At 54.7% G+C, this 15914-nt stretch overlaps 1 protein-coding gene across 1 annotated transcript in view; it reads right to left on the bottom strand.

Annotated features, from left to right (window-relative positions):
* Nucleotides 1-15914, bottom strand: part of PIK3R5 (phosphoinositide-3-kinase regulatory subunit 5) — a 28356-nt gene that overhangs the window by 4930 nt on the left and 7512 nt on the right. Inside the window, exons 3-15 of the mRNA XM_027896854.1 lie at nt 13099-13199; nt 11674-11742; nt 10787-10925; nt 8282-8351; nt 6953-7127; nt 6283-6436; nt 5745-5828; nt 3841-4600; nt 3597-3744; nt 3382-3507; nt 3006-3131; nt 2140-2233; nt 830-906 (exon numbers count right to left, since the gene is read on the bottom strand). Coding sequence (XP_027752655.1) covers nt 830-906; nt 2140-2233; nt 3006-3131; nt 3382-3507; nt 3597-3744; nt 3841-4600; nt 5745-5828; nt 6283-6436; nt 6953-7127; nt 8282-8351; nt 10787-10925; nt 11674-11742; nt 13099-13199 — 2123 coding nt within the window. The remainder of the gene's footprint in view (nt 1-829; nt 907-2139; nt 2234-3005; nt 3132-3381; nt 3508-3596; nt 3745-3840; nt 4601-5744; nt 5829-6282; nt 6437-6952; nt 7128-8281; nt 8352-10786; nt 10926-11673; nt 11743-13098; nt 13200-15914) is intronic.

The following is a 15914-nucleotide window of genomic DNA, read 5'->3' as shown; positions in this document are numbered from 1 at the left end:
TCCAGGCTGAGCCCCCCCAGCTCCCTCAGCCCCTCCTGCTGCTCCAGCCCCTTCCCAGCTCCGTTCCCTTCCCTGCCCACGCTCCAGCCCCTCAGTGTCTCTCCTGGCTGAGGGGCCAGAGCTGCCCCAGCACTGGAGGTGCCTCAGCAGGGCCAGCACAGAGACAGTCCCTGCCCTGGGACACCCCATGGCTGGCACAAACCAGGTGCCATTGGCCTTCTTGGCCACCTGGGCTCATGTTGAGCCACTGACACCAGCACCAGGTCTTTTCCCACTGTCAGCTTTCCAACCACGCTGCCCCCAGCCCAGAGCGTTATGTGGGGCTGCTGTGACCCCACCACAAATGCCACACTCCAGGCTGATGTCACCCTACCTCCCACCCCACCCTATCTGTGTGGGCTGGCTCACATCTGGACTCACTTGGAGCTGCACAGAGTTTGTATAGGCATTAAAATTCATTTAACCTTGGATTCACAAAAAAATTGCCCAGGCAAAACCACTGAATGACTGCAGAGGAACCAATAAAACAGGAATACTGCTGTGCTCACAGCACAAGATTGCTCCCTGGAGGCAAAGCCTACCTGTGTAAAGTGGCACTGAGAACACAGACAGCCTGTGGAAGATGGCTACACGTTCCATTTTACTGGGATGAACAGGAGTGGAAAGCCACCTCCAATTAGCCACTAAGTAGACAATTAGCTTGAATTTGGCTTGGATTTGAGCTCCTCCAGCAGACTGTCAGCCCTGCCCCTCTCAGCCCCCAGATGAGACTTGCCAGCCCAGTACAGAGGTGGTTTCTGCCCCATCTGTGTGAGTCCCACACACTCACCTTGCTGTAGGCAATCTGTAGTGTTAGTGGGATTGCTTCCCTGTCTCCATCTATGCCCAGCCTTTTGCTGCCTGGACCTGCACAAAACAAGGAGCAAATGTCACACAGTGGCTTTTTATCCACATCCTTCACTGGCTACTGATACAGCAGCACAATCAGTACCTACAGAAAGGGGGAAAAATGGTTTGCTGAACCCGACTGTGGAGCAAAAAGAGAAAGGGGTGGCTTCAAAGCTGCCAGAAAGCAATTAATCCAGTGCAGGAATTCCAACACAAAGCACCACGAGCCGCTCTGCAGAACTGAAAGAGGTGCTGGCTAAGCTGGTGCAGAGGGGTCAGCGCTCCAGGGAAAACACGAAGCAATACAAGGCCACATTGCTAACCCGGCTCCTGTTTTTCCAGGCATATTTCTGCCCACATTAAATTAGCCTTGAAATACTGTGCCCAACACTTCCTAACTTCACACACACACCCCCCCCCCCCCCCCCCCCCCCCCCGCCCCTTCCAGATAATTTTTTGCAGATGTGGTGTTTTGTCACACAACCCAAGGGAAAAAAACATCAGAGTCGGGATTGGTGGTTTCACGAGTTAGTGGGAAGAGGTCTTGGCCAAGCCTGTATTTTGAGGGAGTGGAGTGGTGACACTTCACGTGGGGGATATTTTACGAGCTCTGTTTAGAAAGACAAGGCGAGATCACAGAAAAGCAGCTGGTTAAAGGCTGAAGCAGCGTGTTTAGGTGCAGTTTTGCGGGTTGGCCACGGGAGGTCTGTGTGAGCTGCACTGCACCAGAGCCGGAGACCACGCTGCAGGCAGATGCTCTTGCCATTGCTCCTTCTCTCTAACGCTGTTAATTTTACAAATTCCTGACATAAACGGACATTCAGGAAGGCTCCAAGCACGCACCCACAAACCTTGCTTTGCCCAGTAAACTATGGAAACAGAACTACGGGGTTTATAAATGGCATTCCTGGAGAAAGCACAAACAGCAGCAAAAAGAAAAGATGTAAAGCTGCATTTGACCAGGAGCTGATGAAGGGAAGGAAAGGGACTTGAAGCTGTTTCATTGTAAATCCATTTTAGAGTTAACAGCAGCAAAAACAAGAAGGCATTGCCACACCTGAAGAGGAATGCAAGAATTAGGATATTTCCCTTCCAAATCAGCGGAGAGCTGCCTGAACCTTTGCTCAGGCTGGGTCAGACATGTCTCACAGCCCACGCTCCCTCCAGCCCCTCTTTCCCTTCACCTCCCAGCCCCGTGGTTTGCAGCCCCCCACAGTGGGTAGGTGGATAGGTGCAGCAGCAGCTACAGACCTGATGCCTTGATGGCCCGTGTGGCTGCTGAGTGGCCCAGCTCGAGGGAGTGGATGAAGACTTCGGTCATCTTTTCTCCCCCGATGAAGGTGAGCTGCCAGGGCAGAAGAGTGAAGATGTGGTGGTGAGACCACCCAGCCTGTGCCAGGCAGCGTTCATCCTTCTAACTTCTTTCCACAGAAAACAGATCAGTTTGGGAAAATCCTTTCCTGTTCTCAAAACACACCTTCCAAAAGCTGCACTGGGTGATACTTGTCTTTAGCTGTCCTTCAGGCTGCTCTAACAGACCACCAGCAAGTCAAACAACACAAACCCCTAATCTTCACTTAAAGAAAACTCCATAGCCCACTGGAAAGAAACTCCATGATGAATCTGGGCATTCCTTTGGGAACACAAATCCCATGAAAAGCAGCAGCTCTGCTCGCCACAGCCCCACTGCATCTGGTCCCGAGCCACAGCACCAAAACAGTTGTTGTAGCCCCACATTCAACCTTCCCCACAGCAGGGTGTGGAAAACAGGTTCGTGGAGGGGCTTGGTTTGGGAAGCAGAGCACAAGAGAGACTTCCAGCAATGTGAAAAACCTGCCAGCACTGACAGGCATTGATTTGTGTCATGAGGAAAGGAACTGTGATGGAAAACTGCTTGTGTGACTTCAGGATTGTCTGGGCTGGACCTACAGGCCCTCAGTCCCTGAGCCAGGAGCATCAGCAAAGCAACGTGGACAGTTGGGGACCGAGCTCTGCCTCGCCAGAACTTGGTGGCTGTGACACACCCACATCGCTTCACGGGCAGGTCCCAACCTGGTGGCACAGGCAGAAGACCCTCACTTTCCCCTCAGAAGATGGGGCTGAGGTCCATTGCCTACCTCTGTCTGATAGAGCTGCAGCAGGACGGGGCGTGTGGCGAAGCGGCAATAGTAGAGGATCATGTCTGCCAGGATGGGCAGCTGCTCCTGGGAGTCCTCCTGGGGCTCAGCCTCTGGCTTGGCAGACTGTGGTGGGAGAATAAGTCAGCAATATGATGGGGTATGTGTTACCTACATCCAGAATGTCCATCCCACCCCACCGGGGACAGAAACCCTCCTTCTGACCACCAGGAACCCCCCATCTCCATCCTGTGCCCATGTTGCACAGGCTCTTGCAGAGGATCGTGGTGGCACAGTGCTAAGCAGAAGTTTCTCTGATCAGGTCCCCAGTTCCTCGGGGAAGGAAGATGAGCCCTACCAGCTGGCACACACGTACCTGACACAGGACGTCCATGGGCAGGTTCATCAGCCCAAGGACGTTGCGTTCGTACCACGGGTCCAACATGCCGATGTAGTGGGAGATGTCATTGGTGCTGCTCTCCATCCCAGCCGAGGTGGGATCCTGAAACCACACACACTGGGGTCACCCCGAGGGTCCCCCAGGCTCCCCTCAGCCTGCCCTGCCAGCCCTGGTACCGCAGGGACACCTACCTGTGCCCGGAGCTGTGGGTCCCCCGGGGATGGGGAGGGATGGTGCAGCAGGGGGGTCGAGGGAGCCAAGCAGCTCCTCTTCACGGGGACGTAGAAAAACTGCAGCTTGAAGTACCTTGTCAGTGAGGGGCAGGTGCTCTCCTTGAGCCTGGGAGAAGGCGGAGAGGGCCGGGTGAGCAGAGCAGCGCGGGATGCCACGGCAGGGCCAGGTCCCCACGGTCAGACCCCGCTCCTCCCGGCTCACCTGAGGTTGCTGTAGGCCCGGGCCACCTTCCCCGAGATGCGGTCGGAGCCGAACACCACGACGCGCAGGGTGGACACTTTGTTGTCCTCGTCGTAGCTGAGGAAGGGGCGCCGGGGCAGGCTGAGGTGCTGTGGGGCCAGCGGGGCGGGCAGGCGCTGGCTCAGCACGTGCTGGGGCAGGGAGTGAGCGCGCCGGGAGCGCGCCGGGACGCGCAGCCGGGCCCGCGAGGCGCACAGGCTCTCGGCACGGCGCAGCGGCAGCGACAGCGAGCCCGTGTCCCCGCGCTCCTTCAGCTCCCTCCGCAGCACCAGCTGGCTTTTGCTCTTGAACAGTTTGTAGATCTTGTTGGTCAGCGTTTGCCTGTACTTGTGGTGGGCCTTCTCCGCCCTCAGCTCCGTCCTCCCCACCACGTCCAGGGAACACTCGTCGCTGTCCTCTGCGTACCCGCTGTCCATGCAGTCCTTCAGGCTGGACACGAACGATTTCAGGGACTTCCTGGAGACCACTGTCAGCTCCGAGATGGAGTCCTTGGAGGAGGTGAAGAGGGACATTCGCGAGGGCTTAGATCCCTCCTCTGACAGCACAGAGTACACAGAGTCACTGGAAATGGCACAGAGGGGGGAAAGCAGCGAGTCCCGCTCGGGGGAGCAGCCATCGGTTTCCACATCCTCCTCCTCCTCCTCTTCATCCTCCTCCTCGTTCTCCGAGGCCATGGGCTCAACAACGCTGCACTCCTTGCTGAGGACGTCATTGAGGATATCTGAAAGGCAACCAGAGGGAGATCATGTCCACCCCGGGCTCTAGCAGAACCACTGCAGATGTGATGGGCCCAGATGTGATGGGCCCAGACAACGCCACCACTACATCGTGGCCAGTATTCTCTTCTATCCTGCATGACTTCAAATAAGGAGCTAGAAACCTCCTCCTGAGTGTTTTCAGATTTTCATGAAGTGCTCAGTTGCAATGCAAAGCAAAACATATTTCTCTCCCTAAGAGAGAACTCTGTTTGGGTTCTGCTTCCTTCCTATACAGCTTCCACAACACACTCAGATCTGATCCAGGTTTAACCAGAGGGCAGGAGGAAAGCTGGGTACTCAGCTGATCAAATCCCCAGTTGATCCACTGTGGCTTTCTGGCAAGGCTGGACTCACTGCAAAGAGCCAGAGCTCTGCTCCAGCCTGCTGGGGCCAGCAGGCAATGAACACTGAACATTCACAGGAACACACAAAGTCTTCCAGGAATAGGGAAGCTGGAGAGACCAGCATGGCAGAAGGGGAACGCACTGCTTCCCCTCCAAAACTGCTGTGGCCAGGCTGAGAGCACAGCAAAGGCACCTACTCCTTGGCCATCCTGCTGAGGGGGAAAGAGTTGTCATGTCTGACCTGTCTCAACTCGATAAAGTCTCAGTATCCCAGTGTAGTCAGTTTTTTCCAGCAATAATTATTTCCAGGGCACAAGTAAGGTTTCCTCCTTGCAGAGGAGCTTCCTACCAAACAAGGTCTTGTCCTGCCAATGTTCCCATGGACTTGGGAGTGATGAATCTATTCCAGCTTCATGCAAGGCACAATCCTGACCAGAAGATTAGGCCCTGCATGATTTGTCTCTGGAAAAACTTGGTTTGGGGCCACCAGTGTACTGTGCCCTCTGCTTGAACAAAAGCTTTGCTTGGGATCGCAGCAGGCACCACACCCGAGCTGACACCCACATCCTGTCCCATCCAGGGGACACTGGCACCCACGGGGTCATTTCTCCCTCTGGCACCAACAATGTGTTATCAGCTCTTTCATGCACCCAGCTGGATGTGGAAGCCCCAGCCAAGCTGAAACGCTGCTCAGCCACCCCTGGAGTGGGGAACAGAGGGCTGTGGTCTCACTGGGATGACTGGGGGGACCCCCTGCACTTACCAAAGTTATCCTGGTCCCAGCTGTACGTGTAGCAGCGAGCTGTGGGGATGGGGATGGTGTGGAGCTTGTGGGGCTGAGCTTCCCCTGGGAAGAGAGAAGGGAAAGGACTTAGTTTGCAAGGGCCCCCAACACCACCCCTGCCAGCTCTCCTGGCTGGTGGGAGATGCCATCCACCCCATGCACACATTTTGGACAGCCCAGGTCACGCTGAACACCAGTGATGTCGGTCACAAGCGAAGGGGGTGAGGGGACATTTCACACCTCTAAGAGCCATCAGACATCACAGCTACCAGCAGTTTCTGATTTAATGTTTTCATCTCAGCCACACAGGCTGGACAATTGGTTTTGCTGCTGTTTTAATGACACCCTTTCCGGCTCATCGCGTGGTTACCAAACAGGACCCGGGTTGGTGCCTTTTCACTGCAGTTGTTTCTCTCAATTGAAACTTTGTGCAAGATGCTCATTGCTGCTGGCTGCAGGGCCTGGCTGAGCCTGCAGCAAACCCTGGAGAAAAGAGGGGCCTGTGGGGGTTTCTCACCTGTGATGGCAGGGAAGGAGGCAGCCCCAGCGATGTCCCTGAGCACGGCCTGGAGCCGCTCCCGGGCCAGCCCGGGGTCGCTGCTGGAGGCCGCGATCTCCTGAGCATCGGCAGCACTGGAGTAGATCTCTGACAGCTCTTCCAGCGTCTTGGACTGGGGGAGCAGAGCCAAGGTGAGAGATTAAGGGGTTCCCTTCACACAGGCAAGACACAGGTCCTTGAGCAGGATCTGGGTAACTCTCTCCCTCCACCACCCTCCACCCCTTTTCAAGTTCCCCAAAGCTTTAGCGAAGAAAATAAAAACGTGTTTGAAAACACCCAAGGGGTTTTCTTCACAGTTTTTTGCCTCTCCTCCAAGTCTTTCTCTGGTCAAACAAACACTTTTGCTGCACTTCAAATCTGGGGGCCCTTCCTCACGACACTTAGGGATGAAGAGAGGAGGAACAGGGTAAAAGGCAAGTGATCCCCCCACACACACACTTCACAAAACCCAAGTGCAGACCTCAGGTCTGACCTGAGAAATAAAAGATGTGTATTTTTCCTACAAGAAGTGTTACCAAAACTTCTTTTCTTTTGCCAATTATGTACTGTTTTGGTCAGGAAATCCAGCAGCCAACTCCACGAAACCACTCTCAGCGGCATCCCCAAAGTCGGGGCTGTCCCAGCCTACCTTCAGGAGGTGGTGCAGGCTGTCCAGGTCGCAGCAGGTGCCAAAGTTGGCCTGGTAGAGGTGCCCGAGGAGCAGGACAAGCGTGGCGTGCTGGGGGTGCTCGCTGGCACTGAGCTTCTCGGCGATGGAGAGGAACTCGCTCTGCACCTCGGAGCGGTTGAGCAGCAGCACCGTCCTGGGGACAAGGGCACACCAGTTAGGCCAGGCAGCCAGGCTTGGAGACTGCTGGTGAACCCCAGACAGGGCTCCAGCCCAGCAGCCAGTTGCTCTAACTGGACATGGGATGAAGTGGGACATGAGAGAGGCCCCAGAACCACCTTCCTCCTGCAAGATGCAGGTCAGAGAAGCAGCTTTAAGGAGAAGAGCCACATCCTTCAGCTGCATTTTTGCTCCAGACCACAACACAAACATCCACAGGCTTTGAATTCCCAAACCTGCAGCCCAGACAGCATGTGCTTCTGTTCATGGGCAATGGCATTCAACGTCCATTAGCAAAACTGGCTCTGAATTAAGGATGTGCTGGGATGTGCTTGGATCTAGAAAGCTCAGGCAATGGGCACAATAAGCCCCCAGTTCAGGAACTGGACTTGATGATCCTTGTGGGTCCTTTCCAACGCAGGATATTTTAGGATTCTATGACCTGTGCCAGGTTTTCAGGGCTCTTTATGAAAATACAGCCAATACCCCAGTGCTGCTGGGTGAGATAAGGGTGCAGATCCAGGGCTGCACGGCACGAGCAGACAAGCCAAAAGAGAAGGACACTCCTCCTGCACAGAGTGGCTGTGCCTGAAGGACTGTCGCTGGGGCTGAGCCAGGATGGCAGACACCACTCAGGCTCCTTTCCCTATTTACAAATGAGGTGGTAGGTAAAAAGGCTCAGCCCTCAAATAAGGAGCAAAGTCTGACTTGTGCTCAGAGCTGCAAGGCTTTCATTCAGCGCTGCACTGGGACTCGGAGGGACTTGCTTCTGACCCCTGCTGGGGTGGTGGCTCCCAAACCTACAGATCACAGCATTTCCCAGCTGTTATCCAATGTGTGCTGAGATCAGCAGCTCCCTGTGGAGGAGACTTTGCCTTCCCCAGTTGTTGTCACCCAGATCTGCAGCCCTACAGTTAAGCAGTCCTGCAGGATAACTGGCCTGGGGAGCCCACAGGCCCAGTCCCACGGCTGTGGAAATGCTACAGCCCATCTCCTCGTCCCTTCCCACAGCTCAGCCCAACTATCCAGCCCTCCTCCCCAGCACCCACCACGACCCCTTTGAGATGCTGCTCAGTGCCAGGCCGTGGGGATGCCACAGAGGGGACCAGCAGTGCCCATGGCCACACTCACACAGTGGAGCTCTGGTGGTTCTTCACAGGCAGCCCCTGCTCTGTCCTCACCAGCCTCTGGAAAGTGATCCCTGGGGAGAGAGCACAGGACATGAGCAATGGAGCCATTACAGACTGTTCTGCCTCAACAGCACATTGACTTTGCCTCCCAGTGTAGTGCAGACATGGCTGAGTTGCTGCTTGGAATGGGAATGGCCCCACCAAAAGTCCTCACAGAGACAAGGCCCAGCCACAGTGTAAAGGGACCATCCCAGGAGCAAGGAAGGTTGGGATCTAAAGGGAAAAAAGCCCAGAGTGATGGGAAAACAACCAAAGGATGGGACAGGAGAACTGCTCCACCTCCAGTCCCTTCTGCTCCACTGCTAATGTGGGATGGGAATTCCATGGATGTTTAGCAGCTTTTCCCACTTGCTTTACCCCCCCCCAGGCCCTTGATGTCACTTCTGGACAGGAGGTCACTGCCACCTTCCCTCCCACAGAGATGGAGCCCAGACTGGCCCCAGCAGGAGAGGCTGGTGTGAGCAGCCACAACTCTGGATGCCTCCCTGGGATTCCCCCCAGGATGCCACTGGGAACCCAAACCAGGTGACATCAGATGGATCTGCGCTGGGTGGGAACAGCAAAGCCAACGTCTCCCCCAAACAGCAGGATTGGAGAACATCTTGGGAAAGATCTTATGGTATCAACAAGATCCTGCCCCTTTATCAGTGCAAGCAGCCACATCCCAACCCAGCTCAGCAGCCTGGGAGCAGCACCCAGGGGGGGTCAGGCTGATCACACAGGCCCCCCCATGACAGCAGCATTCACCCTTCTTGCAGGGGCACCAGCCCCAGTGAGCAGATCAAAGCTATTGCACTCTTGGCAAATATTGACAACAGCTTGTTCTCAGTTAATATTTACCCTCATCTCAATAAAAAGCTTTTGCTTCAGCTCGCAGCAGGTCACAGAGGCCGTGCCACAAGCCTGTAAGAGCCTGTAAGGCCCTGGCCAGCTGACCAGGACAGGACACGCTCTTGCTGGTGCTGGCTCTGGCTCCAGCTGAGGGGAGAGTGCACGGTGAGGGGCAGCACTGGGTTCCCCAGCCACTGCAGCCAGTGCCTCCCACATGGCATCTTGGGCAGGAGTGGGGGATCCTTTATGCTCACAGGAGGGGAAAGGTTTTGGCCCAAAGTCTCCAGCTCACACAGCACTGGACACCAGTGACAGCGGTGATGGCACAAGAGCAGGGTGCAGCAGCCCCCTCCCCAGCACTGGAGCTTTCTAGCAGTGTGTGAAACAGCCCTGACCAGGATCACTGCAATAAATGGCCAGGAAGGAGCTGGGGAAGCCCATGGCTGCAGCAGCATGGGATGAGTGTCCTCACATCTGCGCTGGTGTCTGGAGGCAGCAGGAGGAGCCCAGCCAGACCCTGCCTGGTGGCCATGACCGTTTATGCTGGGGGTAAGGCAGCCATTCCAGTGCTCACAGTGCTCAGGGATTTGTTTGGTTTTTTTTCATCCTTTTGTTCCATTGAAAGCACATTTCATCCCACCTACATCTACAAGCTCTCATCTCACAGGATGATGCTGCCATGACAGAGACCCTGCATTTCATATCCTCACCAGGGCTCTCTGAAGCAGCTTCCCACTCTGAGGAGGTGGGAAACACCCCCAGCCCCAGCACACACCCCCCTCCAAGGCCTCTCAAACCCTCCTCAGAGTCAGTCTTGCTGCCATGGCCCTGCCCAGGATTAAACACGGGCTGGAATCTGCTCTGTGTGATAACAGCTCTTCAAAAGCCACCAAAAGACCAGGAGATTAGGGAAAAGGGCCTTTTAGAAATAATTGGAAGAGCTGCTCCGCTGGGAACAACAGGACATCCAGGAGGAGTCCTTAATTAAGGGGAGCACTGCTGCTGCTGCTGGATGTGGCCAGAGCTGTATCACAAGGTAATGTCTGGGCTGTAAAGAACGAGCCAGGGAGTCCCTCAGCCCTATGGAAATCTCCACGCAAGGGCAGGCTTGGAGGCTCCAGCCACCTTGATGTCAATGAATGGACTCACTGTTATCACCCCAGTTGCACCACTGAGCATCTCAAACAAAAGGCCAGGGCTGGGAGGGAACAGCCAGCACGTGCTCTGCCGTGGAAAAGGCCCACCAGACTGAAAGGCAGCCAGGAAATAGTTACCCCTTTTGCTAATTGCCAGAGCTGGGAGTTCCCAGGATGCTCCCACCACCTTGGCAGCCACCAAAAACCACCACCCTGTCCTGTTCCTCCAGGGGAGTCTGGTCTCACCCTGTGCTGGACCACCAGGTGATATCATCCCAGGGATGGAGGGCAGAGTCCTCACCTCCTGGGAAAACTGAGGTTTGGGATACCTGGGGTAACTGTGGGTACCATGCTCACAGGATTCATGAAGCAAGTGGGGAATGAGACAGCAACACCCAGGGAGCAAACATGGGCAGTGCAGGCAGGGGGTGTTTTTAGGGAAGTGGTGGCAGCAGCTCGTGCAGGGCAGGAGCTCTCACCAGGGGCCCTCAGCTCATTGCTGATGAAGGTGAGCAGCTCACGGAAGATGTCACAGTAGGGCACAGGCCAGGTCAGGAAGCTGTGGTACACACTGGCAGCTTTCAGGAGCAGGTCGGAGCCCGGCGGGAAGTGAGGAGCCTGCAGGGGACAGGGAGACACAGTTAGAAAGGGAGCAAGGACACAAACTGCAGGTGCTGTGTAAAAACTCGAGGGGTTAGGCTGGAAGTGGGAGGAGGAGAGGCAAAGCAGAGGTTCACCCTGTGACACCCCATCTTCTCCCGAGGAAGGGTCAAAGGATCCCCACTGGGCACAGCTCCAAGAAAGCTCCTTCCGCTCTGCACCTTCCCAACCTCCCGGCTGTGGCTCACGTGCCAAAGCCTATATATAAATTCCTTTTTAACCACCCTAGACACACACAGATGAATTGCATTACAGCCTGTGCTTTTGCAGGATCTGGCAGCAATGATTTCCTTGGGATAATGATGCATTGTGCTAGTAATAATAATAATAAAAAAAGTACTTCCTGTGAAGGCTCCGCTCCTTCTTTTCATTCACACTGCCAATGTATTTTGCACAAGTATAAAGGGTAATGAAAAAGTTTCCCTTCTCTGCACAGAGATATTGTCCATCTCCATTTCTGATTAGCCCACTCTTTAAAAAATAGCTTAAACATCCTGAAACTCTTTTTTTTTTTTTTTTTTTTTCACTCAGCTTATGCAATGGTTGTTTGATCTTGATCCCTACAGGTTTGTACAGAATCTTTCTGTAAGATGAACTGATCCAAGCAGGCCGTGGCATTCCAGAAAAAGCCACCCTGATTTCAGTGACTGCTCCACGGCCTTCCCAGGGGTGGGACCCGGCTCCAAGCAGCGGCCCCAGCACTTACGTAGAGGACAGCAGAGTAGAAGAGCAGAGCCAGGGGTATCACCAGGTCGTAGTCACACTTCTCCTGCACCTGTGGGAAACAGCCCAAGGGCAGCAGGGTGAGCTGGGCTGTTTGGTGTGAGCACCACCCGAAAGTATCCCTGGAGGTACCAGGGGACTCCCCAGCCGTGCAAGCCGAGCACCCAACCCACGCCACCACATCACCGTGCCCAGCGAATTCCCTCAGCCCGACGGGAAAACAACCCCCAAAGCCCCACTAATCCACACCAACGGGACAGACAGATAAGCACAACCTCCTGCTCTGCCTTTGCTCAGATCTGGCCAAGCTCCCAGCCCTACGATGTTCCCGATCGTTGCACATGAAATTCCATGGAAGTGCCTCAAAGCAGGCAGCCAGGAGAGGCAAGGAGGCAGCCCAGCCCCTGCAGTGAAATCCATGTATTTCCATCCCAGGCTTTGCCAGGGAACACTCAGCAGAACTATTTCACCGAGGGACACAGTGATAGCTCAAGGATACACTTGCAAGCAGTCTCCCTTTGTTCATGAGCACTGCACAAAGTACACTAAACCCTTACAAGAAACCCTAATGAACCACTGTCTGCAACAAGATCAATTCCAACCATTACAAAAATACGTAAATGAATTTAACCAAATTGTGCTAAACTTAACTGCTATCAGCTCTGCAGCCTTTCTTCCCCAAAAAATGAAAGGCAGCATTTACCCCATCACATGAATCCCAGTGCTGGGGATTTAGGAAGCACATCACTGTTTCCTGCCACATCAAGGGATTCCTCCAAGGCCTTCCCAGCCGCAGCCTGGGATGACCCTGCTCAACCAACGATGCCTTGAGGTTCTCTGGCACATGATGGGACCACAGCAGGTCAACAGATTGGCCCCACTGCCATTTCACCTCCCTGCTGTGCCTGACCCCGCTGTCACCTGCTGGGCTGCAAACCCCATCCGTGGTCCTCAGTGTTGCAGCTCCACAGGAAGCCCAGCAGGAACACAGAGAAGTTTCCATCAAAAACAACAGTAAACTTTCTATTTGCTCTGCTCTGGACTAGCAGCTCCCAGCTGATGGCTGGGGAAGGCCTGGGGAAGGCTGGCTCCATCCATGCAGCCCTATGGTGCCCCAAGCAGCACTTGGGGAAGTCAAAACCCATCCCTGTGGATGTGTTACCCAAACAACAGATACCACAGTTGGGCTTTTCCCTTGTAGTTCTCATGTGGCACACACAGCATTACTACCACCAGAGTTCTGTACCTGCTGACCCAGCACCGCCTGACCCCAAGTCCTGGTGTTCCAGCAATACTTCACCACAACCCAAAATCACCCAGCAAGCTCAGCAAAACTCCACTTAGGGCAAGCCATGGAGCTGACAACATCTCAAAGCCCACAGCCCTCCCTGACAGCCTCCCAGCTCACCTCTTTGGTCTTGCCAAGGATCTTCTCCACGAGGATGAGGTAGTTGCCGGCGTCGCGGCTCACCAGCTCCTGCAGGCTCCAGCAGTTCAGGCACAGCCCTGCTGTGGGGGACACAGAGCCACTGTCACTCACAGCCCCGTTCAAGAAGGTCACAGGAGGGATGTACAATGGGAAGGGGTCAGGGAGGAAGGTGTTGACCACAGGCATCAGATTACAGCAGAAGGGAAAACCTCACGCCCCCTCGTTCCAGACAGACATAACCTCAAACAGAAAAGAAGTTTGTCTCAGCAGCACTGCTTCTACCTGAGCACCTTTGTGTTCTCACAGCCCAACACATCCAGCTCAGCTGGATGCCTCTGTCCAGGTTTCAGTTGGGTAGCTGATGTGCCAGAGCTGCCACGTGCATGTGCAGAGGCCAGAGGGATGTGCCTGGCATGGGTGGAACCCACCTGCCTTCTGCCCAGGCACGGACAACCCATCAGCGTGACCCCTTGCCCTTGCCCTGCTGCCCCACGGCTCAAACACACCAGATGCACAATCCCAACTATAAACTCACTCAAATCCTGCCAAATTCAGCTTCCTGTCAGCAGACATTCAATCCCCTCCAGCTGCATCCCAGCCACCCCAGCTTCCCCACACCCTGGAGATGCACCAACACAGCAGCACCACAGCAGAGCTCATATCTGCGTTGCTGTCAAGCCTGCCCAGCATTTAGGCCATCTCTTGGCACCTTCAGATTTTCATTAAATCTGTTAAAACCCCACCAGAAGATTAGCCAGAGTGAAAGAAAAGAATTGCCATGCAAAGGGATGGCGGTGACTGGGGTGGTGACCCCAGTCAATTGAAACCCCCCGACCACCTTCCCCCCGAAGACATCTGCTGGGATCTGAGTGGTGACAATGGCCCAAGGTGTTTCCCGAGGTTCTCCTCAGCGGTCAGGGCCACCTCCCAGATGGCCTTAGAGGAAATGATCGGTGTGAAGGCTGCCAGACGCCTCCATTCATCCCGGCCCCGCTTCCCAGGGGAGGAGGCGGTGCTTGCTGGCAGTCCAGGATCTGCAGGGCAAGGAGGGACCAGCACCCCCTCCTCCCCTTCCTCCTCCTCCTTCCCAGGGATCCAGGTACCCCACACAGCCCCAGGGAGAAAAGTTACGGGTATCTTCAAGCAAACAGCCCAACAAATACCTGGGAAAGGCCCACGTTGGCATCTCCCCCACCCTGCATTGCTATGGATTTTTTTGGCAGAAGGGGATGCAGGTGGACATTACACAGCTCACCTGCAGCCCACGGCACAGTTCAGGGGGGGCTGGAACTGGGGCTCTCCCAAGCTCAGCCCAGAAGAGAAACCAAGATTAACAGAGCATCTCTCACTGCAGAGAAGAGGTGCTAAAGATCAGAGAGGAAAAATAAATATAAATCAGATGGATTTCACTCACATGGTCTATGAAGCGGCACAGGACACAAACACCAACCCAAGCCAGAGCAGGGAAGAGAACGCCACAGAGCTGACAGGGGACAGCAGTTCAGCACAAACCTACAGATCACACTCTCTGGGCCTCAAGCATTATACCCAACTGCAGAGGCTACAGATTCATGAAACACAGACATGTCATAAAAATACCTTTACACACCTTCTAGGTGCGAAGCAAGAGGAATTCAAACCAGGGGAGAGGGTGACATGGCCCAGTGGGAGAAGATCAATGTCAAGACAAGCAAAACTGGTGCTGAGGTTGCAAAACCAGACTTGTGGATGAGTGTTTGCTCACCAGGACATGCACTGTTTCTGTGGCTTTCTGCCAGGCTTGTAGCTGAATTAACAGGGCAAGAGACTTCCCCCAGGGAATGCCCCTGGGCTGCCACACAGCTTTTTACTTTCAATGAATCAACATTTTCCAGCGGAGAAAGATCCCTCTGGAAAGTTTCCAAGCAGCTCAGATGCACTTTCTAATTTGCCTCTGCTACTCCCAGTATCTTACTGGGTTTGCTGACACCCACCAAGATCCTGTGATATGTTGTCAGTGAGGGAACAGCCACAGTGACCCAGGAATTCAGCAATGCTCCAGTTTTCCTTTGAGCCACTTCCACATGCCAGCGGATGCCACAAAGCCACAGATCTGCCTGGGATGACTCCAGCAGGTTGCCCAAATAAATCAGTATTGTCCCAGAGTGTGGCATCCTCCAGGGAAAGCTCCTGCACCTGGGAGATAGTCAAGTAAGCAACTGGCCCAGCAGAAGTGGTCAGAGCTGCTGGGAGCTTTGCTGACCTCAGCAAGAAGTCACTGGGCTCATGTGGTGCCTTGAGAAAACCCATCCTGCTCCAGCTGGGAGGATGATTTATCTCAGAGCCCCTTCCAGTGCCTAAAGGGGCTCCAGGATTGCTGGAGAGGGACTTTGGAGAAGGGTCTGGAGCAACAGGACAAGTGGAATGGCTTCCCACTGCCAGAGGGCAGGGTTAGATGGGATATTGGGAAGAAATTGTTCCCTGTGAGGTGGGGGAGGCCCTGGCACAGGTTGCCCAGAGAAGCTGTGGCTGCCCCTGGATCCCTGGAAGTGTCCAAGGCCAGGTTGGACGGGGCTTGGAGCAACCTGGGCTGGTGGAAGATGTCCCTGCCCATGGCAGGGGGTGGAATGAGAAGAGCTTTAAGGTCCCTCCCAACCCAAACTATTCTATGATTCTTTCACCTGTGAGAGCCCGGCCCTGCTACACAGCCAAGGGCAAAGCCTGGCCATGGGGAGCAGGACCCATGACAGTGGTGGGGCTGATCTCGTTGGGGAGCATCTCCCAGCGAGGAGAACACCGCATCCTGCACAATCATA

This window comes from Empidonax traillii, unplaced genomic scaffold (assembly GCF_003031625.1).
Source record: "Empidonax traillii isolate 1590-97213 ecotype Southwest subspecies unplaced genomic scaffold, ASM303162v1 scaffold518:size600044, whole genome shotgun sequence".
Lineage (NCBI taxonomy): Eukaryota > Metazoa > Chordata > Aves > Passeriformes > Tyrannidae > Empidonax > Empidonax traillii.
Note: the sequence above shows the minus strand (reverse complement) of the source record. Positions and strands in the feature narration are given on the sequence as shown.